Source organism: Schistocerca nitens, chromosome 2, assembly GCF_023898315.1.
Source record: "Schistocerca nitens isolate TAMUIC-IGC-003100 chromosome 2, iqSchNite1.1, whole genome shotgun sequence".
NCBI classification, from domain to species: domain Eukaryota; kingdom Metazoa; phylum Arthropoda; class Insecta; order Orthoptera; family Acrididae; genus Schistocerca; species Schistocerca nitens.
In genome coordinates this window covers 179,726,713-179,752,680 of record NC_064615.1, presented here as the reverse complement: position 1 = coordinate 179,752,680, position 25,968 = coordinate 179,726,713, and the positions used below count along the sequence as shown (strand labels likewise).

The 25,968-nt window shown below is 40.9% G+C and overlaps 2 protein-coding genes across 13 annotated transcripts in view; one reads left to right on the top strand and one right to left on the bottom strand.

The window, feature by feature from the left end:
• The window catches only part of LOC126235854 (cryptochrome-1-like), a 460,492-nt gene that overhangs the window by 134,586 nt on the left and 299,938 nt on the right, over window positions 1-25,968 (bottom strand). The gene's annotated exons all lie outside the window — the stretch shown is intronic.
• The window catches only part of LOC126235855 (probable glutamate--tRNA ligase, mitochondrial), a 353,293-nt gene that overhangs the window by 289,050 nt on the left and 38,275 nt on the right, over window positions 1-25,968 (top strand). For 4 of the 7 annotated variants that reach the window (XM_049944731.1, XM_049944726.1, XM_049944729.1 and 1 more), the window contains exon 6: window positions 17,220-17,380. The exons of the other annotated variants lie outside the window; for them this stretch is intronic. In XM_049944731.1, the coding sequence (XP_049800688.1) occupies window positions 17,220-17,380 (161 nt within the window). The remainder of the gene's footprint in view (window positions 1-17,219; window positions 17,381-25,968) is intronic. 7 annotated transcript variants of the gene reach the window in all.

Genomic DNA, 25,968 nt, shown 5'->3' with positions numbered 1-25,968 from the left:
TGAAGAAAACCAAATTAATTAAGAAAAAGCTGACAGTTTTGGTGAGCTTGAAGAGACAGATCATGACATAATTAAACTGAGCCAGTTACTGGAAAAGTCCAGAAACTGTGATTTCTGATATAAGAATTTAGATAACTGTGCTGATGATGATGGTACTGAAGTACAATGTGTTATGGTAGATGGTTAGCCACTTTACTGTCAGTGACTTTTTACATATAAGTGTTGATTCTGTAAAAACTCCCCACACACAATTGGAGGCATAAATATGTGGCATATCTGTTTTCTAAACACTGACAAAGTTGCAAATTGTACCAGAATATTTCAAATGAAGGGTATTGAAAAACTGAGCTCCATAAAAGATGCATGTACGCTTTGTGTAGGGCTTCGGTGAGCGTTTGGAACCCAATGAATGACAGAAGGAACTTATTTCTCGTATCCAAGAATGACACAGATGAATAAAATATTGTGGTAGAGGATGTGAGTGAGCTGTTTGAGATGATACTGATGACATCAGTCAACAGCAATGTTTGAAATGTTTCTCACTTTGTGTGACTACTACATTTTTGCTCCAAAAATAACAAAAATATGTGATTTAAAAATCTTGAAAATCTTTTGTAGTCAAGGCTCTGATGTTTTGTGCCTAGTTTCTAATTTTTACAACACTATTGTGTTCTTGTGAACAGACTGGGCTTGTATTTGGGAGTAAGGAGGTTCCAGTTTCCATTGGTCATCCTGATTTAGGTTTTTGGTAGCTTCCCTTAATTACTTCAGGTAAATGCTGGGATTGTTTGTACTACAAGGTCATAGCAGCTAAATGTCCCATCTTTGTCAGACATGACCTTTAAGTATGTCAATGCCTGTGTATACAAACTCTTCCCCCAACCCCATTAGACTGTAATACCATGATGTACCATATCCTTGTAAAAGTGATCTGCAAGTGAACAAAACTACTACTAATAAAAGTTATCTCTTGGTTGGCAGTCTTTTGGAATATTCTTACACTTGAAGAGTCATCACAGAATCAACACAGAGTAGGAAATAAATTTGTATAACCCTATACCCTTTTTTTAAAAAATATATAAAAGCTTTTGTTCATTGACTTCTTTTGCTTTTTCTGTGAAATAGGGTCTTTGGCACTATGTTAAAATGCAGATATATGGATGTAATACATTTTACTTTCAATTCTGATGTGTTGTAACTAAGCAATACTGGCCTATCAAGCAATGGGCCAGAGTATTCTTTTTTTTAGGTTACGATACACAGTTGCATGTTTATCTGGTCTCTATTGCATGAGTATTAAAAGCAACAGATTTGGTAGCGTCCAGTGAAATCTGATGTGTGTGTGTGTGTACCCTTACTTACATAAATTTTGAGAAATCTTTTGACTTAATTTCTACAAAATCTGTACTAACAGCAATTAAGAAATGAGGTATTGATCCAACCTATGTTGGTGCACTGGAATATACTTGAATGCTACAGTTTCCTTTATTTTCAGCAATATAATAGGAAACTCAAAATTGAAAGAGAAGTCAAAAATGTAAGGGCATAGAATTAGACTGTTTAGCATTTGCTGATGACATGGCACTGGTCGCTCAAGACATTACTGATGCACAGAAATGGCTAGAATTATTACAAGAGCAGGCAGCAAAAATAGGATTAGAAATTTCATTTGAAAAAACAAAATTTATGACTGACATCAAAGATGCACCGTCTGACCTCAAAACTGGTAATAACAACATCTCTCCAGTAAAATAATTTATTTAGGTGAATGGATTGCAGAAAATTGTAATGAAAAAAAATCTGTCAGATCATGAGTCCAGAAAATGGAGACAGCGTTTCAGCTAACAAAAAATGTGTGCAACAAAAAGTGTCTCTCATGGAACTGCAAAATATAACACTACACAACAGTAATTAAACCCGAAGCTCTCTACGCATCTGAGACACTAAATCTTCAACACAGAACACTAAAAGGGGAATTAGAAGTGAAAGAACGTAAAATAATGAGGAAAATCGTAGGACCAAGAATTAAAGGTGGTGTGCATTATCCAAAACCCAATGCAGAAATATATAAAAATATCTCCAAAATAACAGACACAATGTGCATGAGAAAAATCCAATTCATGGGGCATTTAGAAAGAATGGACTCAAACAGGTTAACGCACAAAATCCATAAATTTTTAAAGAACAAAACTACAAGACCAAACGGGTACGAACAGATGGAAAAACACCTGAGAGAATTAGGATCTCCAAATCTACGTGACAACTGAAATCAGAAAAATCACAAACACATGGGGTTTTGAGGAAGAACGGAGAAAAAGTAACCGACATACGTGGTCTGCACAACGAAAACTAGTCCATTCGTTATGCCTGAAGGAATACTGGGCGAAAAGGAAGGCTAACAAATGTTGATTACGCATGGTCCTAAGTGATCCATCCATGAAGAAGAAGAAGAAGAAGAAGAAGAAGAAGAAGAAGTCAGACAAGTAGATACTGTATCACCAAAACTATTCTCAGCTATCCTAGAACAACTTCTCAGATCCTCAAACTGGGAAAATGAAGAAGGAAAATGTGTTAATGGAACACATCCAATCCATCTACTTTTTTGTGATGATATTGTACTCTGGCGTGTGGTGCAGATGAATTTCATAAACAAATAATTTGTGACATAGTTGCAAAGGCAAGGAACAATGTGAACACAAAAGAATCAGATTTCATTGAAGAGTGTACCAGTGCACAAAATAATTGCAGGAATGGGTATAGGCAGACTACATTGGACAACTGGATGGTGAAAAATCAAGGAAAAAGTGTGTCTTCCCAATCTGCAAGCGTGTGGAAATAGAAGACTAATTTGGAGAGATGGGTAGTAAAAAATACATTGACCAGACCTTCAATCAAAACTTCTTTTTTTTAGAGAAAAGAGTGTAACTGCTTCTGCCAAACAAAAGCTTGCAATTTATCACCAGAACATTAGAGGCCTAAGTAGTAAGATCAATGAGCTTATAATCAATATACATGAAACCACAAGATATAGATTATGCCCATGTTTTATGTTTTAGTGAGCAGCATATTAATTCTGGTATAGAAAACCTTATAATAAACAATTATTACTTAACATCATCATTTTGTAGAAAATGTAAAGAAAAAGGTGTTGCCATTTATGTTAAAAACGATATCACATTTAGAGTAATAAATGTGCAGAATTATTGTTTAGAACAACATTTGGAAGTGTGTGCCACAGAATTGCCCTTGAATAATTCCCATATATCAATAGTCACAGTATACACAGCAGCTTCAGGAAACTTTAGTCTCTTTTTCAGTAAGCTAGATGCTCTCCTAATATACATATTCAAACATGAAACAGATGTGACAGTGCTTGGGGACTTCTGTGTGAACTTTCTAACAAATTCTAGAGACAGATCAGGCCTAGAAAAACTGATGTCCACATATAATCTGGTTTCTGTGGTTAGTTTTCCTACTAGAATAACTTTGTGTACAAGCACACTGATCGATAATATATTTATAGACCAGATCAAAATGGGTGATACCACTACCAGGCAAGTCATGAATGGTCTATCTGATCATGATGGACAAAGACTCACTATAAACAGCACAAGTATTTATGTGAATGATAGTGGACCCAATTGGAAAACAGTTAGGACAGTTAATGGAGAAAATATCCAGATTTTTAAATCGTATCTCCAAGACACAGACTCGGCACCTATGTATAATTTAGAAAATGCCAATTTCAAATACAGTTTTTTCAGTAATGAAGTAGCACTGAGATTTGAAAGCACCTATCCAAAAAAAGGATATACAAGATCCAAACCACAAAACATACCAAAAAGCCCTGGATAACCACTGGTATTAAGATTTCATGCAAAAGGAAACGACAACTGTAGATTGTCACAAAAAATTCAGACAACCACACCCAGCTAAATCACTATAAAAGAATACTGCAAAGTACTAAGCAAAATTATTCAGAAGTCAAAAAGTTTGGATCTGTGCTCCAAAATTAATAAATCTGGTAACAAAATCAAAACTGTATGGGAAGTGAAAAGAGAGAGTCTGGTGCAAATTGCCCCAATAGGTCCCAAAACATTGTTCTCAGTAATGAAGATAGACAGGTACAAAATCAAAATACTGTGGCAAAAATTTTCAATGAGCATTTTCTAAGTGTTGCTGAGAAAGCAGGACACAATGGCTCCTTAGAAGCAGCATTAAAAATACTGAAAGGTCATTTACCAAACTCCATAGGGCAGATAGGTATAGCCCCTATAACAGTACAAGAAGTAAGAAAAACAATTATTTCTTTAAAAGCAAAAAATTCAACTGGTGTTGATGACATCTCTAGCAAATTGCTAAAAGCCTGCTGCAATGAGTTCATTGAAGTCCTAGCTCATATATTCAGTGCCTCTCTAAAACAAGGTATCTTCCCTGAAAGGATGAAATGTGCTGTTGTAAAGCTCCTCTACAAAAGAGGCAATGCCTCAGATGTTACAAACTATTGACTACATTTGACTACATTTTCTAAAGTTCTTGAAAAGCTAACATATGCCAGAATAGTCAGTCACCTAGAAAAACATGCAATAATTAGTAAAAACCAGGTTGGATTCAGAGAAGGTATCTCCACAACCGAAACAATATTTTAGTTTACGAATAACGTTTTGTAATGCCTCAACAAAAAAACATTGCCTGTGGGCATATTTTGCGATCTGTCTAAAGCCTTTGACTGTGTTAGTCGTAGAATCAAAAGTCCACAGGAAATAACACAGTACATGAGAGCCAGCAGATAGAGAGAGCAGATTGTTTGAAATGAAATGCTTGGGCATATATATAGATAGCAGGCTTAACTGGGAACAGCACATCAACCAAACCCTGAAAAGGCTCAGCTCAGCAACATTTGCCATTTGGATAATCGCCAAAATTGGAGACATCAGTGTCTAAAAATGACATTAATGTCTCAAAAATCTGCTTACTTTGGCTACGTTACACTTATGTGTTATGAAATAATCTATCGAAAAAGGTTTTTACAAGCCAGAAAAAGGTTGTCCAAATTTTGTGTGGAGTGCCTCCAAGAATCTCATGTCGCAATCTTTTTAAACAAATAGGGATCCTACCCACTACTTCACAATATATAACTGTAACCTGAGAAATCTGTCCCGGGTGCAGAAAGGTGTGAAATACACAAGCAATGCACTTACAAGTAATATAAAGTGCTACGAGAGAAAAAAGTACTGTTTAAAAATAAACTAAAGGAGTTCTTGCTTGAAAAAATTTTCTATTCTCTAGAAGAATTCTATAGCAGAGATTGCCAAGTTTATTTCCCAAATACTATTGTATATTCCTGCCTCAGTATATCTTGCTGTGTTAACCAGATTAATTGGTGATCTGTAAAAAATTGTTGGACAAAATCAGAATGTTGTATCTGGAACTCTGCTTGTGAGTGTAATTTTATCTTACTGATTGTGTTTCCAGCTTGTATTATGAATCTTTGTTTATTGTCCCTATGGAAACTAATGTAATAATGAACTAAATGTTTTTGGGATGTTCCACATCCATGTGTTAACACGCAGAACTGGATCTAAATAATACATATTGCAATAAAATAAAAATAAAATAAAATAAAATTGGCGTAGCGTAGTAGAAAGTAGTATTGAAATTCAGTTATAATTAGAATATAATCAACACAATGAATAGAAAATAATACAAATAAACAACAAGGATAATGGAATGTAGTCGAATTAAGTCGAGTGATGCTGAGGGAATTAGATTAGGAAATGAGACACTTAAAGTAGTAAAGGAGTTTTGCTATTTGGGGAGCAAAATAACTGATGATGGTCGAAGTAGAGAGGATATAAATTGTAGACTGGCAATGGCAAGAAAAGCATTTCTGAAGAAGAGAAATTTGTTAACATCGAGTATAGATTTAAGTGTCAGGAAGTCGTTTCTGAAAGTATTTGTATGGAGTGTAGCCATGTGTGGAAGTGAAACATGGACGATAAATAGTTTGGACAAGAAGAGAATAGAAGCTTTCGAAATGTGGTGCTACAGAAGAATGCTGAAGATTAGATGGGTAGATCACATAACTAATGAGGAGGTGTTGAATGGTAGGACATGTTCTGAGGCATCAAGGGATCACAAATTTAGCATTGGAGGGCAGTGTGGAGGGTAAAAATCATAGAGGGAGACAAAGAGATGAATACACTAAGCAGATTCAGAAGGATGTAGGTTGCAGTAAGTACTGGGAGATGAAGAAGCTTGCACAGGATAGAGTAGCATGGAGAGCTGCATCAAACCAGTCTCAGGACTGAAGACCACAACAACAAGAAGAAATAAACAGTGAAATTTTAGAAACAGTTGATACGTAGGTTAGTTGAATTGAAGCATCAGATAGAAAAGGAACAAAATAAATAGAAGAATAAACACTGTTTTGACCAATATTGGAAAACAACTTTCAAAATAAAGAATCCAGAGTGCATGAAATGGGAAGTTTACAGTCGGCTAATGTAAAATTATGAGACAGGATTGCTAGCCAGTGACTGCCTTCAGGTGGGAATTTCTGTGCTTCCAATAGACAAATATAAAATTACATACACTGTCGTAGCTTTTGGAAGTAATAGCTTCTTCCTCAGGGGGAAGAGAGGGCTAGTATGGGCAAGGCCAAAAAGGAAAAGCAGGTCACTGAGACCCCAGGATGTTAGAGATCCACGTGTTGTAAGGATGAGGGAAGAGAAAGATGAAAGGGGTGGCATCAGAGAGTGTAGGAGGTCAAAGACAGTACATTTATAAGCACTGTGCCAGCTTCGGTCTAGAGATAATGAGTAAAAGATAAAGAGGAAGAGAAATGAGTATTACAATTAATAAGTAGAGAAAATGAGAGAAAGGGAGGTGGGAATGAATAGATAAAGCAGAAACAAAAAGTAAAACAAGGAAATAGTGAGACAAAATAAATAAAAAACATATACTATACAACGTAATTAAAAGATGAAGGTAATGAAAAAGAGGTAGGTAGATAGATAGATAAAGAGAGAGAGAGAGAGAGAGAGAGAGAGAGAGAGAGAAAGCAAGCATTAACAGAGGACAAGTCCTAGAGAATGTAACAGAGGTTAAATCCAGAGGAATGTAAGGATGTGTTGAAGTGCAAGTTCCCATTTCCAGGGTTCAGGGAAACTAGTATCAGATGGAGGATTGTTATAGTCCATATGGTGTAGGAGGCAGTCAAGTCCCTTGAGTCATGCTGCAGAGCACTGGTGAGCAACTAGCGGCCCATGGCCTGCATCTGGCCTGCAGTTGGTTTCAGTCCAGCTCACAGAGGGAATTCGTGGGGGAGAGAGTGAGGTGCTCACATTATACTGCACCCTAGACAGACCTTCACATAGTTCCACAGACAGCTCACTTCGGGTTTGCAGCTCATTAAGCAGATCAGTGAAAGTTTTGTTTACTCTGTGCAAAGGCAATGACATTTTGCCGCCATTAGATTTGAACAACAAAGAGAAACATGGCTCCAGTCTGAGCTCAGAGTTATGACCCATGTGCTGATGTGCATGTGGAGAGTGGGGGGTGACACCTACCTCGAAGGTGTGTGGGAAGAAGTATTTTTGTCTCTCAATCATTGCTAACAACACTTGTATGTTATTTACTGCTAACTGTTTACTACGTCTGTGGTACACATTCATCACAAACATTGGTAGTAGGCAACAATGGTATAAAAAGTACTGACTACTCACAAAATATACCAATTTGAGTGTCAGCAGGGGCCATAAATTGGTCAACAAACTTGTTATCTGTTGTCAGTTCATACGTAAAGTTCTGTGTTAGCTGTTTGTTAATTTCGTGCAACTATTTGTGTGCTTCTTTAGTGAGTTTATTCACAAAATATGTGGCGTTATGAAGAGATAAGTAGGTGCAGGATGTCGTTAATTCCAAGAGATGGGAATCGAGGATTATTTCCTTACCATTTACACAGATAAATATGTTTGTTGTTATGTTGTGAATTGCCATGTTGTCATGTAATTAAATATGAAAAGATATTTTTCTACAAAATGCATTGTTGAAAAACTGCACTCTATACTTTCTCGTATTTGTTATAACGTCAAGTTTAACACATGTATTTCAGAACGACACAACACATATAAGTCACAGAGTAAGTTGACAAGTAAGACATGTGTACATGTTAGCATTCGAATGAGCACTGAGTCCCAGTCTAGCGGCCGCTGCTCGGCTGGCCGCTTAGGTGGCGAAGCTGCTGCATGGCTGGCAGACAGCGCCGCACATAGAGGACGCGCGTAATTGCGCGGCAGCGCTTTGAATGATCGGCGAGTCACAACACTTTTCTCCCCTTTGAAATTGTTGCACTGGTCCTGATGGAGGTGTTCTGGAGATGGCTAACGTCCATAGGCGCTGTTTGACTCGTCGTAAAGTCTTGAGGAGAAGGCTTCCCGTACGGACAGAAGTGTCCCCGATGATAACGAGTCGAGATGACAGGAGACGTAGAGGTCGAATCTGCTGGGGCCCCATGCACCAATCTGCCCGTTGCGGCAAGTCCGGTTGATATGACAGGAGACATGGGCGATGTGTCGGCGTCCGTTGGAGGAGGAGGCGAGTAGATTGGCTCTGACAGAGGATGGTCATTCAGTTCCTGCATGGGCACATCTCCTGGTGGCGTCCGTTCTTGTGCTGGCATCGCGATTACGGTGAGAGGGCTGTGTTGTGAGTATTGAGAGATGCCAAGATCCCGAACGTCAGGTAGAGCCGAAGGTGGTGTAGCGGCATTCAGAACAGGCGTTGCCGGCACACGAGGCCGAAGCTGGTCCGAATGATGCACTGCAACACCCGTGTCCATCTGGATTTCATACAGGCATCGGCCACGGTGTCGTAAGATGCGGCCCGGGCTCCATTTTGGCCGCCTGCCATATCCCCGTACCCAGACGAGGTCCTCGGCGGTGAACCGGCCAAGTGAAGGCACCTGCGGCAGTGAGGTGGATGGCTGCAGAAGATGAAGTAGCGTGTGGGGATGTTGGCCATGTAAGAGCTCAGCCGGGCTGTGGTCGCCCATGGGGGTGAAACGGTAAGACACCAGAAACTGGAGAAGCGCATCATCAGCAGCAGAAGAAGTTAGAAGTTTCCGCATCTGAGCCTTAAATGTGCAGACCAGTCGTCCAGCCTCACCGTTTGATTGTGGATGGAACGGTGGGGCCGTGACATGCATAACGCCGTGACAAACACAAAAATCCGCAAAATCGGAAGAGGCAAATTGCGGACCATTATCAGTAACAAGAGTAGAGGGGAGGCCTTCCAAAGAAAAAATGCGGGCGAGAGCACTGGTGGTTGCCGCGGTGGTAGGCGACGTGCAACGGACAATGAAAGGAAAGTTAAAGTAGGCGTCAATTACGAGGAGCCAATAAGTACCTAAAAAGGGTCCCGCAAAGTCAGCATGAATGCACTCCCAGGGCTTCTCAGGCGAAGGCCACGGTGACAAAGATGACTTCGGGGCAGCGGCCTGTGACGCACAAGGACCGCGGGCAGCGACCATGTGTACTATTTCAGAGTCTATGCCAGGCCAGTACACGTGACGGCGCGCCAGAGATTTTGTGCAAGACACACCCCAGTGCCCTTGGTGAAGGAGGCGCAAGACCGAAGCAAGCAAAGACGCAGGTACCACAACACGCGGCAAAGCATTGTCAGTGGAAAGGAGGATAACACCATCCCTAGCCGTGAGGTGGTAGCGCAAAGCGTAGTAGTTCCGCAACGGATCAGAAGTCATAGCGGACGGGCGATCTAGCCAACCCTTCTGAATACAGCGTAAAACCCGGGAGAGGGTAGGGTCAGAACCCGTAGCAGCCGCCAGCCTGTCCCCAGTGATGGGGAACCCGTCCACAACCCGCTGCTCGGCAACATCCAGGTGGAAACACAAAAGTTCGTCCCTATCGAATGCCAGATCAGGACCCATGGGAAGGCGAGACAGAGAGTCAGCATTAGCATGTTGAGCCGTTGGCCGGAAATGAATCTCATAATTGAAACGAGACAAGTAAAGAGCCCAACGCTGGAGGTGGTGTGCAGCCTTGTCGGGAAGTGACTTTGAAGGATGAAACAAGGAAACAAGTGGTTTGTGATCCGTAACAAGATGAAATTTTGAGCCATAGAGAAAAACACCAAACTTATGAAGAGCATAAATAATGGCCAAAGCTTCTTTTTCAATTTGAGAATACTTTTGTTGGGCATCCGTGAGCGTTTTGGAGGCATAAGCAATGGGTTGTTCCGAACCGTCAGAAAAATGGTGCGCAAGGACTGCACCGATCCCGTATTGAGAGGCATCTGTGGCAAGAACAAGATGTTGGCCAGGTCGATAAGTAGCCAGGCACGGGGCCTGTTTCAGCATAGTCTTCAATTTCTGGAAAGCCGCATTGCATGACGGGGACCAGTGAAAAGGCATGTTTTTATGCAACAGGCGATGCAACGGCTGAGCCACCGAAGCCGCAGACGGTAAAAACTTGTGATAGTATGCTATTTTCCCCAAGGCCTGCAGTTCCTTAACAGATGTAGGGCGAGGAAGGGCATCGATCGCAGCGACAGTTTGCTGAAGCGGACGAATACCATCCCGAGAGAGTTGAAACCCCAAGTACGTGATAGATGCCTGAAAAAATTGTGATTTCTGAAGATTAAACTTAAGACCGGCAGTCTGTAAGACATGAAAAAGTGTGTGGAGATTTTGAAGATGTTCTTCAGTGGTGGAGCCAGTGACAACAATGTCGTCCATGTAATTGATGCAACCAGGGACAGGGAGCAATAATTGTTCCAAGAATCGCTGAAAGAGAGCAGGGGCGCTAGCAACCCCGAATGGCAAGCGTTGGTATTGATAGAGGCCGAAAGGCGTGTTAAGGACCAGAAACTGCCGGGAAGCAGCGTCGAGAGGAAGTTGATGATAAGCTTCTGACAGGTCAATTTTAGAAAAATACTGGCCTCCAGCAAGTTTAGTGAATAGTTCTTCAGGACGGGGCATAGGGTAAGTGTCGATGAGGCATTGAGCATTTACAGTGGCTTTGAAATCGCCACAGAGACGAATATCACCATTTGGCTTAGCAACGACAACGACAGGAGAGGACCACTCACTGGAAGTGACAGGAAGCAAGACCCCTGAAGTAGGGAGACGATCCAGCTCCCGTTTTACCTGATCACGAAGGGCCACAGGAATGGGCCGAGCCTGAAAAAACTTAGGCCGAGCAGTGGGTTTGAGCGTGATATGAGCTTCAAAGTTGTTTACACAGCCTAACCCAGGAGAAAAAAGGGACGAAAATGTCGTCGACAAGGAATCCAATTGGGCATAAGGAATAGCATCAGAGACGATATTGACAGTGTCATCTATGGAGAACCCAAAAACACAAAAGGCATCGAAACCAAAAAGATTCTCTGCGTTACTGTGGTCGACCACAAATATGGGAACAGTGCGAATGACGGATTTGTAAGATACCTCAGCATTAAACTGTCCCAAGAGATAAATCTTCTGTTTATTGTACGTCTGTAATTGCCGAGTGACAGGTGACAGGAGTGGAGAACCCAACTGAAGATACGTCTGAGAATTAATTATAGTGGCAGCAGAACCGGTATCCACCTGCATGCGAACATCTCGACCAAGGATTTGGACAGTGAGGAATAACTTCCCTGAAAGGGAAGAAGTGCAATTGACAGACAACACAGAATCAGAATCAGTGTCATGTTCATGAACATCATGTATGCGGTCGGATTTGCAAACGGAAGACACATGACCTTTCTTTTTGCAATTGTGACACACAGCCCAACATTGGGGACAATCCTCGCGTGAATGTTTCGTAAAACACCGCGGACATGAAGGACGTTGCCGGGGGTTTTGCTGCAGTTTCTTAGCGGGTTGTTTACGGGTAGGCCGAGGCTGTGCGTGGGAGCGCACTGTGGCCACGTCGGCAGGCGGGGACGCACCGCACGCCTCGTCAACAACGCACAGAGGTTGTATTTCCCCGACATCAACCCATGCCTCTATTTGCGCCCCAGCGGCGCGAGAAATTTCAAAAGACTGCGCAATGGAGAGAACTTCATCTAGAGTCAGATTTGCTAATTGAAGGGATCGTTGCCGAACTTCTTTGTCGGGCGCCTACCAGATAATAGCATCCCGTACCATGGAAGCGGCATAGGATTCTTTGTGAACATCAGTAACAAATTGACACTTTCGGCTGAGGCCGTGAAGTTCAGCAGCCCAAGCGCGATAGGATTGATGTGGCTGTTTTTGACAACGATAAAAGGCAACACTAGAGGCTACCACATGCGTTTGCTTTTGAAAATAGACAGACAGAAGTGAGCACATTTCAGCAAAGGACAAAGACGCAGGATTCTTCAAAGGAGCCAGTTGCGACAACAACCGATACATTTGAGGTGAAATCCAGGAAAGGAACAAAGACTTACATGGTTGTTCGTCCGTGACATGAAATGCCAAGAAGTGCTGTCGAAGACGTTTTTCATAATCAGACCAGTCTTCCGCCGTCTCGTCGTAAGGAGGAAAAGGGGGTATAGCCAACGACGAGAAACGCCCCGCATTTGACGCCGCGACGAAATCGCGAATCGCTGCTGTTAGAAGCGTTTGCTGTTCAAAGAGATTTTGCAATAGTTGCTCGACAGTAGCCATGGAAACCTGTGGGTCAACGGTGAAAAGGAAAGATCCACTACCTCATCGCCATTTGTTATAATGCCAAGTTTAACACATATATTTCAGAACGATACAACACATATAAGTCACAGAGTAAGTTGACAAGCAAGACATGTGTACACGTTAGCATTCGAATGAGCACTGAGTCCCAGTCTAGCGGCCGCTGCTCGGCTGGCCGCTTAGGTGGCGCAGCTGCTGCATGGCTGGCAGACAGCGCCGCACGTAGAGGACACGCGTAATTGCGCGGCGCCGCTTTGAATGATCGGCAAGTCACAACAGTATTAGTGTTACTAAGTAATTCTTCTCCATTGTAGATGCCTTGGAGCACTGCAGCTGGTGAAATTGTAGGTAATTTATAATGAATTGTGATGTTTCAAGATGCCTAACTTCCCATTTTTAGATCTTCACATTTACTGATGTGTTGAGAACATACATTCTTTACTAATGGCATTGCGGAATTTTGCAGTGGAAGTCTTTAAAGACAGATGCTGTAAAACGTTATAAGTAAAGAAAAAAATGTTTAAGACACGCAAATAAATGCAAACATTTGAAGATGGAGTGAACATAAAATGAATGAACCCTCAAAAACATGTGTTTTGAGGTATAATTTGTTGATGTGTTGGAACATTATCCCATAAATATGGACATCAAGGATGCTATAGTTCTGACTTTATGTGCTAGGAGCCCTGCTGTCACTTCATGTGATGAGGTGGCCCACAGCTTCAGTAAGTATGTGATTCAGGCCTACGGATCACCAAAGATCGCCCATGCCTGCCATAGAACATGTCCAGCACCATGATATTTGGTGTCCCCATGGCAGACAGTTCTTCTATGTCCATTCGTGCTCTCAGCTAGATTGTTGGTGGTCTTTCCTATATGAAAGCTAGGGATTGTCCAAAAGTTTGTTGATAAACAATATGTGTTGTTTCATAATTTCTTTGCTGTTGATGTTGTATGATTTACTAGTGGTGGGGTTGGAGTAGGTGATGGTGGAAAAGGGCACGTTTCAAAATGGGTACAATTTCAAGCATCGGTTCCTTGGGATAGGGTAAGGGTTCAGGAATGTCATGTGGTTTGACTAGGATGTTGTGGAAGTCAGGAGACAACTGAAAGCAGCTGTGGGTATAGGGGGGAGGGTCTTTGGGAGAGATGATCTCATTTCAGCACTCGACTTGAGCTAATGAAAGCCTTGGCAGAGAAAAGTGTTAAGGCAATAAAGGTCTGTGTGTTATTGAGTAACAAGAGGATATGTCTGAGTAAATGGAAGTGGGAGCTGTATTAGTCATTTGGGTAGGAGGAGGGTACTGTCTGAATAGATCTGTTTGCAAATCAAGTCTGTGGGATAGTTGCGGAAAGGTTGCTAATGTTGGTGTTGAAGGATTCATTAGTGTAGCAGCTCTTTTGAGTTTGGAAAAGGAGTTACATTGTCAAAGGATGTCAAGGTATTCTTCTTCACCATGAGTTCAGAGCAGCTTCAGGAAAGCTTCTTCTATATGACCCATTAAAAGGTTGGCATAGGAGAGTTATTGGGGTTTCTAACTGCGGATTGCTCAGTGTGCAATGGTGATATGCAGTTAGGAAGTACTTGAAGAGATATAACACAAAGAAATAGATTAGGAAACAGACTAGAGTGAAGTACATAGCATAATTGTAATGGAAATTAAGTGAAGGTCATTGGGAGGTACTGAAGGTGAACTTATAAATTGACCAGGATTGTTCTTTGCTAGATTTCAAAAGATAAGAAATAACAGAGGTGATGATTGAATGGAAGATGACATTACAAAATATGCAGGTTCAATATGGCTGCATGTAACTGAAGACCATAATGAATGAATATAGGAGGCTGTTATCCAGCAATAGATGTTTAATGACTGTGATGATATACATGTAAATATAATAGAAATGCAAAAAAAAAAAAAAAAAAAAAAAGAAACAGAACAACGAAATATCTGGAAAAAATCATTTGGAACTTTTTTTTTAAAGGCAAAGTAGTCCATATTTATAATGGATTGCAATTTATAGCACTGCTATTTGTCAGTTGAAATCTATTTTGCTATCCATTTGGATTTTGACATAGTTTGAATGTCTTTATTTCATGTAAGAGTAGAAAAATGGCAAAATACAGCCATTCTTTTCACAAAAGTAGATTATAAACTACTTTTTTGAATAATGAGATAGTTCCATCATGCTGTTCATGGTGTAGAAGGACTTCTTTGAACTTTGTGGCTGGATAAAACTTTTGTTGGTCATCTTGAACAAAAGTGAGAAATGATAGAAGGCAGATAAGCATTCAAATCTGTATCCTGGCTGCAAAAACAAATCAGGACATTGTAACATTGCTTTTCCTTTATTTTAGGGTACAATTAAGCAGTGTCAGAGAGAGAGAGAGAGAGAGAGAGAGAGAGAGAGAGAGAGAGATGAAACACAAACAAAGAAAACCACATTATTGCTCAGAGTAATAAGTGATAATTTATGAAATCATTACAACTCCCAGGGTAACTAATGGAAGAACAAGTATAATTAATTTTTGTGTGTACAAAATAGCTATTTTCATCATGGAAGATGCGTTTTTCTGAGTTTACCAGAGTAAAACTAGCACATACTAATAATGATGCACTCAAAGAGGTCCTATTTTAGAGAAGATTTAATGGTTGGAATGTTATTATCTTTTTGATTTTTGTTTGAAAGAGTGATACCTATCCACATGAATTTATATACTACATTAGTGTATTTTCTGAATTCTTAACAAAGAGATAATGGTTCTTGTTTGGTATACAGACAAGTAATAAGCAAAGGTGAGGAAAATGAACCAGGTGGTTTGATAAGTGTTACAAAGCCACATGTAACAGCACTAAGCTTAACTAGCTTTCAGATTTCTACACAGACTTCTAAACATACACAACTATGGCTGTGGAGGTACTGACTGTGTCATTGTGTTTCTTCAGATTGACAGGAGAGTGGTGGTGGAGTGGGGAAAGGTGGAAAGAGATGTGGCAACTGGGAGGGTGTAGCACATACGATGCAAAATGGGGTTGGGGGAAATAATGGGAGGCATGGTAGAAGTGGGGCAGATGGTTCTCATTAAGAGTAACATCAGAAGCAAAAGTGGGTGAAGAAGGGAAAGGAGAATGTGGGGGGAAAAGTAAGAGGAGGAGAGGTGTGCTGACAGGAAAGGAAAAGTTAGCTGGATATGCCTATTGCCTTACTGAAGCCTTCAGAGACAGACACTATCCTGTAAGTTAGTCCAGAAACAGATTTCCAGTGCCATCTCATCCTGGATACCAATAAACCTAGTCCTGAAAAACTTAACCACGTTCGTCATTAGGGCTTCAACTACCTGTCATTGTGCCCGTAATTGACAAAGTGTCATACCCAAAATACTACCCTCTTCACACAAAGTAGTATTCTTGCACTCCAAATCTTAGCATTATGGAGGTACAAGAGAACAAGTATTGTTGCACTTGGATGTAACTCAATATTTTATGATATGTTAAATGGGCACCACATCTTTGTTTTGGTATTCACAGATGTGTCTAAGTAGAGGCTCTCTTGGTTGCTCTGTGGTTTTCCCTAAGCCTGTCATCTAGATCTATTTGCAAATGCTCTTTTAATTCAAGGGTTCGCGTGACTTTGAAAGCAATTCTCTATGCTCACCCCTTGCATGTCTCTCAGTTTATACAGTATATATTTCAGCAGTAAAACAAGTACAGACTATCAGGTTCACCATTCTCCACATGTGAAGGCTGAGAAAGAAAGCATCATTCTGCTGTCTACCAGGACATATGGAAAATCAGGGAAACAAATTAATTGATGTAGCAGCTAAGGGATCATGCACTGGAAATCCCATGTGTCAGTGTGACATCCAAATGACCTATCGCCTTGCTGTTGGAAGTGCGGAATCATGTGTTGGTGGGATGAAGTGTGGCTGGAATTATTGACAGTTAGCTGAACTTAGAGAAGCCAACTGTTTGACTGTGAATTATCTCCTTTTGGCCTCAGAAATGAGATCCCACAGTTATTAATACATAGGTCTTACATTAGGAAAAAAGTGTAAGTCAAATCCAAATCCAACCACCCAGATTTAGGTGTCCAAAGTTTCCCTATAGTGGTAAAAACACAGTATTGCTCCTTAGGGGATGGCATAAGTAGTCTCTTTCCCTGTTTTTGTCTAATCTGAGCTTGTGCTTTATCTCTTAATGACCTTGTCACCATTTGAACATGAAAACCTAATCATCCTTCGTTCTGATCTGCAAACAATGAGATGAATCTGATACAGCTTCGAAGTTCTGTGAAATGTGACTTACTTCTCAAATTATTAGAGAGAAAAATTAATGATATTAAGGTGTTTGTCATGTGTGTGTGTGTGTGTGTGTGTGAGTGAGAGAGAGTGAGAGAGAGAGAGATCAGCTAAATCATATTTTATAAGTAGAGCAGAAGTATTTGACATGGTAAAAAAGCTGCTCATAGAATTATAATCAAAAGTAAATAGAACTCATTGTTTCCTTTAAATGAATTAGTTATTACATTCTAACTATATTTCCTGTAGTTCTCCACAACTCGAATTAATCCCAATTCTTGTCGCTTGGTGCCAGAAAGACTGGAAGAGTTTAACAAACTAGAACTGCAACGCAAACTTAGAAATGAAGACGAGACCAAAGTATTGATTGAGAAAGTGAAAGATATCATCTCAGACACATTTAAAGACAGGTTAGTGCTTCTTTGGTGCTTAAATGTCTTTATGGATTATACGTTTAGATTCTTTTTTATGAACTCGAAAAGTTTATTGAGTGTACTACATGCTTTTTATTCAACATTTAAATTGACTTAGTATCTGTATCCACATTGGAACTCTGTGTCCTGTTGAATAACAACACGAGATGCATTTTTTGTCTTGTCAATGAAATAAATGAAGAGAAAGTAATTATTTTAATGATTTTATATACAAGATAATTTTCTTTGTCTCATTGAATTCAATTTTTCCAGGAAAGATGTAAAGAGGAAGTAGAATTAGTATCAAAATATTCTTTATCTTTGAATGCTGTTTACAGAGTTGTTGCTAGGTTCATTGTAGTGAAGTTTTTCTCCTTTGTAAAACCATATTTTCTGAAATATTTTATGGAGGTAGTGTTGCATGACTTTAATGAACTTAAATAACTGCATTATGCAGTACGCAGTTGTATCAGTATGCTGGGTGAGTCAAAATTGTCTGAACACTATTTGAGAGAAAGCATTTACTCATAGTTTTCGTTATCTGGAGTCTCAACCTGACCACCAGCACAACTAATGCACCCAAACCAACGTTCAACATTACAGTTTAGTGCCAGAACACACATTTTTGGGGAAATGTTGGATATCACACTTTTATTGTGTCCTAGAGTTCTTCAAGGTCTGTCACTTTTGTACTAAACATGCACTGCTTTATCATTCCCCATAGCTAGAACTCAATCAGTGTGAGATCCAGAGATTGGAGAGGCCATAACAATGGTCCATTGTGACCAATCCTATGGTTTGGGAACGTTTGATCAAGGTGAGCACAAAGGGAATAAGCAAAATGGGATGGTGCACCATCATGTTGGAAATACCCTTGAGTTGTATGGGCATGTTGTCAATGCCAAACTCTTTCAGCATTGCAAGTAATCACGTGCATTTACTGTTGGGGTTGTAAAGAAAAATGGACCGAGACCACCAGTAACAGTCACGGCACGCCACACATTTACCTTTGGGGACACATGTTCATTCTCTTGAGTGATACGTGGATTTCCAGTACCCCAGAAAATTGTGTTATGATGATTAACATGACCGCTGGTATGAAAGGAGCTTCTTCACTGAAAATCATTTACCTAACAATGCCCAGTTGCATCTGTGACATTTCTGCTAGAATCTCACCACATTCTATGCATTCCTGTCTCTGCTGAGCTGTCATACCTTGAACAATTCGTAGGTGATATGGCCGCATGCCAAGGTCCTTTGATAGAATTCAGTTCATTGTCCTCTATGGAATCCCTGATTCCAGACAGTAGCGTCTCGTCAATGTTGCTGGACTCTGTAGTTTGGCCTTCTGCACTATAGCAATGCGTACTTCTCTTCTGCTAGGTCTAGATCATGCTGCATTTCTGTTACAATTGTCTGCTACAGATCCAGTTCCTACAGACTTCTGGTAAATGCAATAAATCGTTAAACAAAATGGTAGCCATCTATCAGGAAATTATTCTGCAAACCTTCAAAGTAGTTCTGTCACTGACTGGACAACTTCCGTTTAGCTTTCAACCACTCTTCTCTGCTCCAGAATGAGTCTGTCAGCCATGGATACTAACAACTGGGAATAGAAAATGAAACAAGATTAAGACTGTTCACATAATTTTGACTCGCCCTGTATTATATTAGAGACGATTGATTTCAGTCTACTATAAGACCTTCATCGGATCCAAAACAGATCTCAGCTATGCATTTATGTAATTGGAATAACAGTTATCATCTCTAATAAAATATACTGATACAGCTGTGTACTACATAATGCAGTTCTTAACAATCTTTTCTGTTATGTGAACTTCTCTTATGGCCCCCCTAATCGACATAGTAACCTACGTTTAAATGTATATCACATATGAGCATGAATTCTCTTACTCTCTGTGAAGTAGGGGAGATTGGGGGAATACTGGTGCATTTAAGAGACTTTTAGTTTTGTATTGGGATCTGTCGTGTCCATGGAAAAATTTATTGTACCTTGTATGATCCAGGAATGCTATTCACATAGCGGTAACAGAAAAATCGTAAAATGCTGAATGTCCTTGGAGCTACATAAACATTTTTTGAAGTTTCATTCATGTTGTGAATCCTTACTGAATGAAAAAGGTATTTTTCAAAAACAATGCCTAAGTTGGGAAAAAAAATCAGCTTCAGTTATATTGAAACCTAGAACTCTATTGATACTTGTTGCTGATGGTTTTCTTAAGCTTATCTTAGGAATTCTCTTATTAAAACAAAAAAAAAAAAAAAATCCAGTCTTTTCCAACAATGTTGGTAGTTTATTGAAATTGTGCCCAAAGCCTAAATTTTTGGCCAAGTCATATGCAGTTAGTCACAACTCAACCAGGGTAATGCTGTAGATTAACTGTACCAATGTGGTTGCATGGTTGACTAATTCTTGTTCCTCTTCAGGAGTAAAAACAAATCATCTTGAGGAAGGTTTCTTACCTGAATTTGATTTTACTCGATCCTAAAGTGTAATTATTGGTATGCTCAGCTTGTTCAATATGATTTCAGTGAACTCACTGACTTCATTAAACTTAATGCTTTTGCTTCTTTTAGGTTTTCTACAGTCCATTTAGCTGTGTCTTATTTTCTTTTCCACGTCTTCACCATCTGATATTTGATATAATGCATTACTCAAGCATAAACACCCTTTTTCCTTGAATTTAGAGCATGGGGAATTGTTGACATCCCATGGGCATTGCCCCCATACTTGTCTGTCAGTGTTACCCCATTCAGACAACATGAGGGATACCAGATTTTAATGGCCATTTTAATGCTAGAAAAGTTAAAAACTCATGCTAAAAGATGCACTAGAAAACACACTATCTACAGATATTATAGTCAATACATTTAAAAGAGTGTTAAAATGTCTACCTCACTTTAAGCATAAACAAAAAGTAACTTCAAAGTGAAATAAAAATCAAGTTTTAACACCACAACAAGACTGTAATTGATAGAATTTGACACTTCTGCACCCTATTTCTAGCACTGTCAGTTATGCAGCAGCGCTGTCTCCTACTGTCTAATGTGCTATTCTACTGGGAAAATGAAGATTTCAGTATTATCTGGTGTGGGGGTGTTGCTTCTGTCTCCCCTACACATCATATTGGTTGTATGTGACAAGTGAAAATTCTACATCAAATTGCAACCCAAACTTGGATTCTTGCCTGTATGGGCAATGACCTATCAATTGTGCCATCCCAGCATATCTCATCAATCAACTCAATGCTTCAAATTGTTGTGAAGTTCTCTCTTTTCCTTTCTGAAAGAATTGTGCGTGGGGAGTTTGGCTCAACCGCAGTCTCAGTTTTGTTGTTGTTGTTGCTGTTGTTGTTTCTGTCACTGTTGTTTATTCTCAGCAGCAAGGCATAATTGCACATCATTTTATGCTTTTTGAGGTGCTAGTACCACAGCACTGTGGGAGAACCTTTGCAAAGTTTGAATGAAATAAAGAGGAAGTCCACGACAAGTAGAAATGTTCACCTTTCGGACTATGTTCTTTGCTAGAAGTGGAAAAATAATGCGCACTTGTAGCTAGAAGTGGAAAATTCATGTGCACGTGTACACACACACACACACACACACACACACACAAACACAAAACTTACGTGTACATGGCCACTGTTGTCTCCGAGTGCTAAGACCCAACAGCAATTGCATCTGAGGTTATCAGCAATTTACCTGTGATAGGTAGCTATAATACAGGAGAGACTTGGGGAGGGGAGGGGGGGGATATGGTAGGGGTTGGGGAAGATGCTAGTGCCGCCTGTGGTAGTGTGTAAGGACATAAAGACAGTATAGGGCGGCTAGATATGGCAGCACAATTGGCCGGAGGGGGGATGGGGGATGAAACAGGAAGAGAGAAAAAAGTAGAGAAGGCGAAAGACTATGTATGTGCATTGGCAGGAAGCCTTAGGTGGTAAAGAAGAGGTAGCAGGGATGGCAATAGGCAGCTGAAGGATGGATTAGCAAAGATTGAGACCAGGGGGTTACAGCAATGGAGGACATGTTGCAGGGAAAGCTCCCACCTGCACAGTTCAAAAAAGCTGCTGATGGTGGGAAGAGTAGAGATGGCACAGGCTGTGAAGCATAATTTGTTGGTCAGCATGCCTAGCAAGCATGTCCAGCTGTTTCTTGATAACAGTTTGGTGGTGACCACTCATGCGGACAAACAGGTTATTAGTAGTCATGCCCACATAGAATGTGGCTCAGAGGTTGCAGGTATGTTTTTAGATCATTTGGCTGCTTTTGCGTGTTGCCCTCACTTTGATGGGGTAAGAGATGCTGATAACATATGCTGTATTTTAGCTGTGTCTAGCAACAGTCATACTCCACATTTTTATTCCCACTACTGTTACCTTTGTTTTCAGTCAAGTTGCAGAGATATAAATGAAGCAAGCATAGCGTAATCTGCACGTCTCCCTCCCTCCCTTCCTCATGTCTTCTTTTGAATCAGTGTTAAGATCTCCCACACTGTATCAAAATGTTCATCAAAGTGTCTTGTTTCATACTGAGATTTAGGTATATAAGATCTTCAGGCACCAAACTTCAGCTCCTTTGCATTTAAAGACTATCTTCACCAAAGAGCATTGGTGGTATAGTTAATCTGTGTATTCCAATTTAGTTTTAACAAATCGTTTGCATTTTTATGAGCTTGCAGTGGAAAAGATGTTAAACCATGGTAGCTTTGTAATGGATAATCATCTTGTTCATCTGACTTTTATACTTTTGTTTAGTAAAATCTTAAAATATAAAACTTTATTCTTTTCTTGAAATATTAAATTAAATTTATTGATCCTTTAACAGATATTGAGATAGCATTCACATTTAACAGCAATGATTGCAGTTCAGTGCCAGCCACAGAATACTGTTCAGTCCATATTCAAGATAATAAATACTAGAAAGTTTCATTTTTAAAGGTTTATATTTTAACAACAGCAAAAATATCAATATATTGCCAAAGCGTATAAAAATCAGAGACTTACTTTCTCAGATGATAGCTGCCGAATGTGTGACAGTAAGATTTCACTGTGCTCAGTAGTATACAGAAGGTTTGCCTCCCAAGAGCCTCAGCATAACAGAAATATCTGCTTGAATGGAAAATAAAGTATACAGTATTGGAATGGAATTCATAACATCCAGTATTCATCCTGCAGAGGGCAGATTATCTGTTGCACTCAGAGGGTGTGATAACATAGCATTAATTTCAACCTTTATGTATGGAAAATTTAGGTTGGAATAATGACAATATTATAAAAAGGATAAACTGCTACTCACCATATGGTGTACATGTTCAGGCACAGACAGGCACAACACAAAGACTGTTAAACAAGCTTTCTACCAAATGGCCTTCTTATGGATTAGACAACGCGTGTGCGCGCGCGCGCGCACACACACACACACACACACACACACACACACACACACATGACCACTGTCTGGTTGCTGAGGCCATGCAATCAGCAGAGAATGATGGGAGAAGTAACCTGAATGGTGGGGGTAAGGAGGAGGCTGGGGTGGGGAGGGGGAGTGATAACAGGATAGAGGTGGGGGACAGTAAAGTGCTTTTCAGCAGAGCATACAGGGATGATGTGGGGAGAGGATAGAGCTATAGAGCTAGGTGCAATTGGAAGATTGGATAGAGGAAGCGCGGGGCAGATAAGGACTGAAATAAAAAGACTGTGGGTACATTGGTGGAATAGAAGGCTAAGTAGTGCAGAAGTGGGACCAGGGAAGGGGATAGGTGGGTGAAGGACAGTGATTAAAGAAGGTTGAGTCCAGGTGGTGTACGGCAACATAGGATATATTGCAGGTAGAGTACTCTCCTGTGCAATTCAAAAAAGCTGGTGTTGGTAAGAAGGATTCAGATGCCACAGTCTGTGACACAGTCATTGAAGTGAAGAACTTTGTGTTGGGTAGCATGCTCAGCAACTGGGTGGTCCAGCTGTTTCTGGGCCACAGTTTGTCAGTGGTCATTCCTACAGACAGACAGCTAATTGGTTGTCATGCCCATGTAGAATGCAGCATAGTGGTTGCAGCTAAGTGTGTAGGTCACATGACTGGTTTCACAGGTAGCCTTGTCTTTGATGGGATAGGTGACACTTGTAAGCTGACTGGAGTAGGTGGTTGCTTCTAGATCTATTAAAGGGATATAAAGGGAAGGCAAGGAGTTGGGAGCAAGGGTTGAGTGGGGATGGAAGAGGATATTGTGTATATTTGGTGGGAGGCAGAATACCACAATAGGAGGAGTGGGACGGATAGAGGATAGAACAGTCTTCATTTCAGGATGTGATGAGAGGTAGTTGAAACCCTGTCGGAGAAGGTGATTAAGTTGCTCCAGTCCTGGGTGGTATTTAGTCACGAGGGAACTGCTCTGTGGGCAGACAATGGGACTGTGGGTGGAGGTGGGTGACTGGAAAGATAATGCACAGGAGATCTGTTTATGTATAAGGTTGAGAGGGTAATTACGGTCTCTGAAGGCGTCAGTGAGACTCTTAGTGCATTTTGAGTGACTGCTTGTCATGCCACAGAGGAACCCCTTGTTACTCAGTACCACTCAAGATGGAGCAACTGAATCACATTCTCTGCCAGGATTTCGACTACCTTTTGTCATGCCCTGAAGTGGTAAATGTCCTATCCACTATCCTTCCCACCTCTTCCACAGTGGTATTCCACCACCTACTGAACCCACTCTATATTCTTGTCCATTCCTACTCGGCCCCTGCTCACAACTCTTTGCAACATGGCTTATATTCCTGTAATAGACCTGCATGCATGACCTGTCCCATACTTCCTCCCATGACCACCTGCTCCAGTCCGCTCGTAAGTGTCACCTATGCCACCAAAAGCAAGGCTACTTGTGAAACCAGTCATGTGATCTATAAGCTAAGCTGCAACCACTGTGCAGTGTTTTATGTGGGCATGACAACCAACAAGCTGTCTGCCCACCTGAATGGCCACTGACAAACTGTGGCCAAGAAACAGCTGGACCAGTCAGTTGCTGTGCATGCTGTCCAGCACAACATTCTTCATTCCAATGACTGCTTCACAGCCTCTGCCATCTGTGTCCTTTCTACCAACATCAGCATTTCTGTGTTGTGCAGATGGGAACTTCCTCTGCAATATATCCTACGTTCTTGTAACCTTCCTGACCTCAACGTTCACCCCCCCCCCCCCCCTCCCCCTCATCCCCTTTCCTGTCCTGTTTCCACCCGAACACAATGCCACCTTTTATTCCATCAATGCATCCAGAAACAATTGTCATTTGTGTATGAGTTAAGAGAGAGAGAGAGAGAGAGAGAGAGAGAGAGAGAGAGAGAGAGAGAGTGTGTGTGTGTGTTTTGTCTAATTCAGAAGAAGGCCTTTTATACGGAAAGCTTACTTGCATTGCAGGCTTTTTGTTGACCCTTTCTGCTACTCAACATGGAGTGGAGATACAGGCAAAAACATGTTTCTCCGTGCCCCTGCCATATAGGTTGCCCTGCATGACAGGCATGTTGTGTGGGAACATCAGCCTGCCAATTCAGCTTGCTAGAAACAGTTCTCTAGGCCCCGACATGTAGGGTACCTTGCATGAAAGGCATGTAGTGTTGGGGTAATATCGGCCTGCTTTGCATGGCATCCTGTACGTCAGGGGCAAATAAATGATTTTCAGGCCCATGATGTGTAGCCTGTTGTGCATCAGAGCTGTGTTGTGGGATTAGTATCAGCTTGCTTTATTGAACTGTGTTGCAGGGGCTACATGTGCCAGTGAGCATGACAGGAGGCAGGTTGAGATGGACAGAGGAGGGCATGAACAGCACAAGAGAGAGGAGGAAACATACAGAAAGAAGCGAGGAGGGGGGAGATACATGAGGCTGGTGGAATGTGTAGATGGTAGTAGGCAGGTGCTTAACAAAGAGGAGAAGGCGGAGATAGAAAGAGAGAGGGCAAGGAAGTTGAGATGAGAGAGGGGGCGGAGGAAATGGGCAACAGAGGGGAGGAACATGTGAAGAGAGAATGTGGGGATGAGGGGAGAGCCAGATAGAGTTGGGAGGCAGATGTGGAGAGACAGGCAGAGAGAGAGGAAGAGGTGGACATAGAGGAGGAGAGAAGATGTGTTTAATATATGTGTCAAAAAGAAAATACGGGTGAAGCTGTGAGGAAAAGGGTAGTTACTGATAAGTAACGTGCATTGCACCCAATTTTTGTCCTGCAGAGGGTACATTACCTGTTGACTCACTTAGTGGGTCTATGTATAACACAGCATATTCACAGGATGTGAATTTAATTTCAATCTGTGAAGTATTACTACTCCCAGTTGTTCAAATCCTTTCCTCTGCTCTCACCTTCATCTGTCCATCTACTAGATCCAAAGGTTCATAAACAGCTATTTAATATCCTTAAATCTGTGCATTTGATTGTGTGTGTGTGTGTGTGTGTGTGAAGCTCAGTGAAAACAAGTAATCAGTGCAGTCACATTTCATTGCTAGATGATGTAGTGCTGATGATATGAGTTCATTATTCAATTATTGCAACATTTTCCATTTTTCCCAAGACATTCG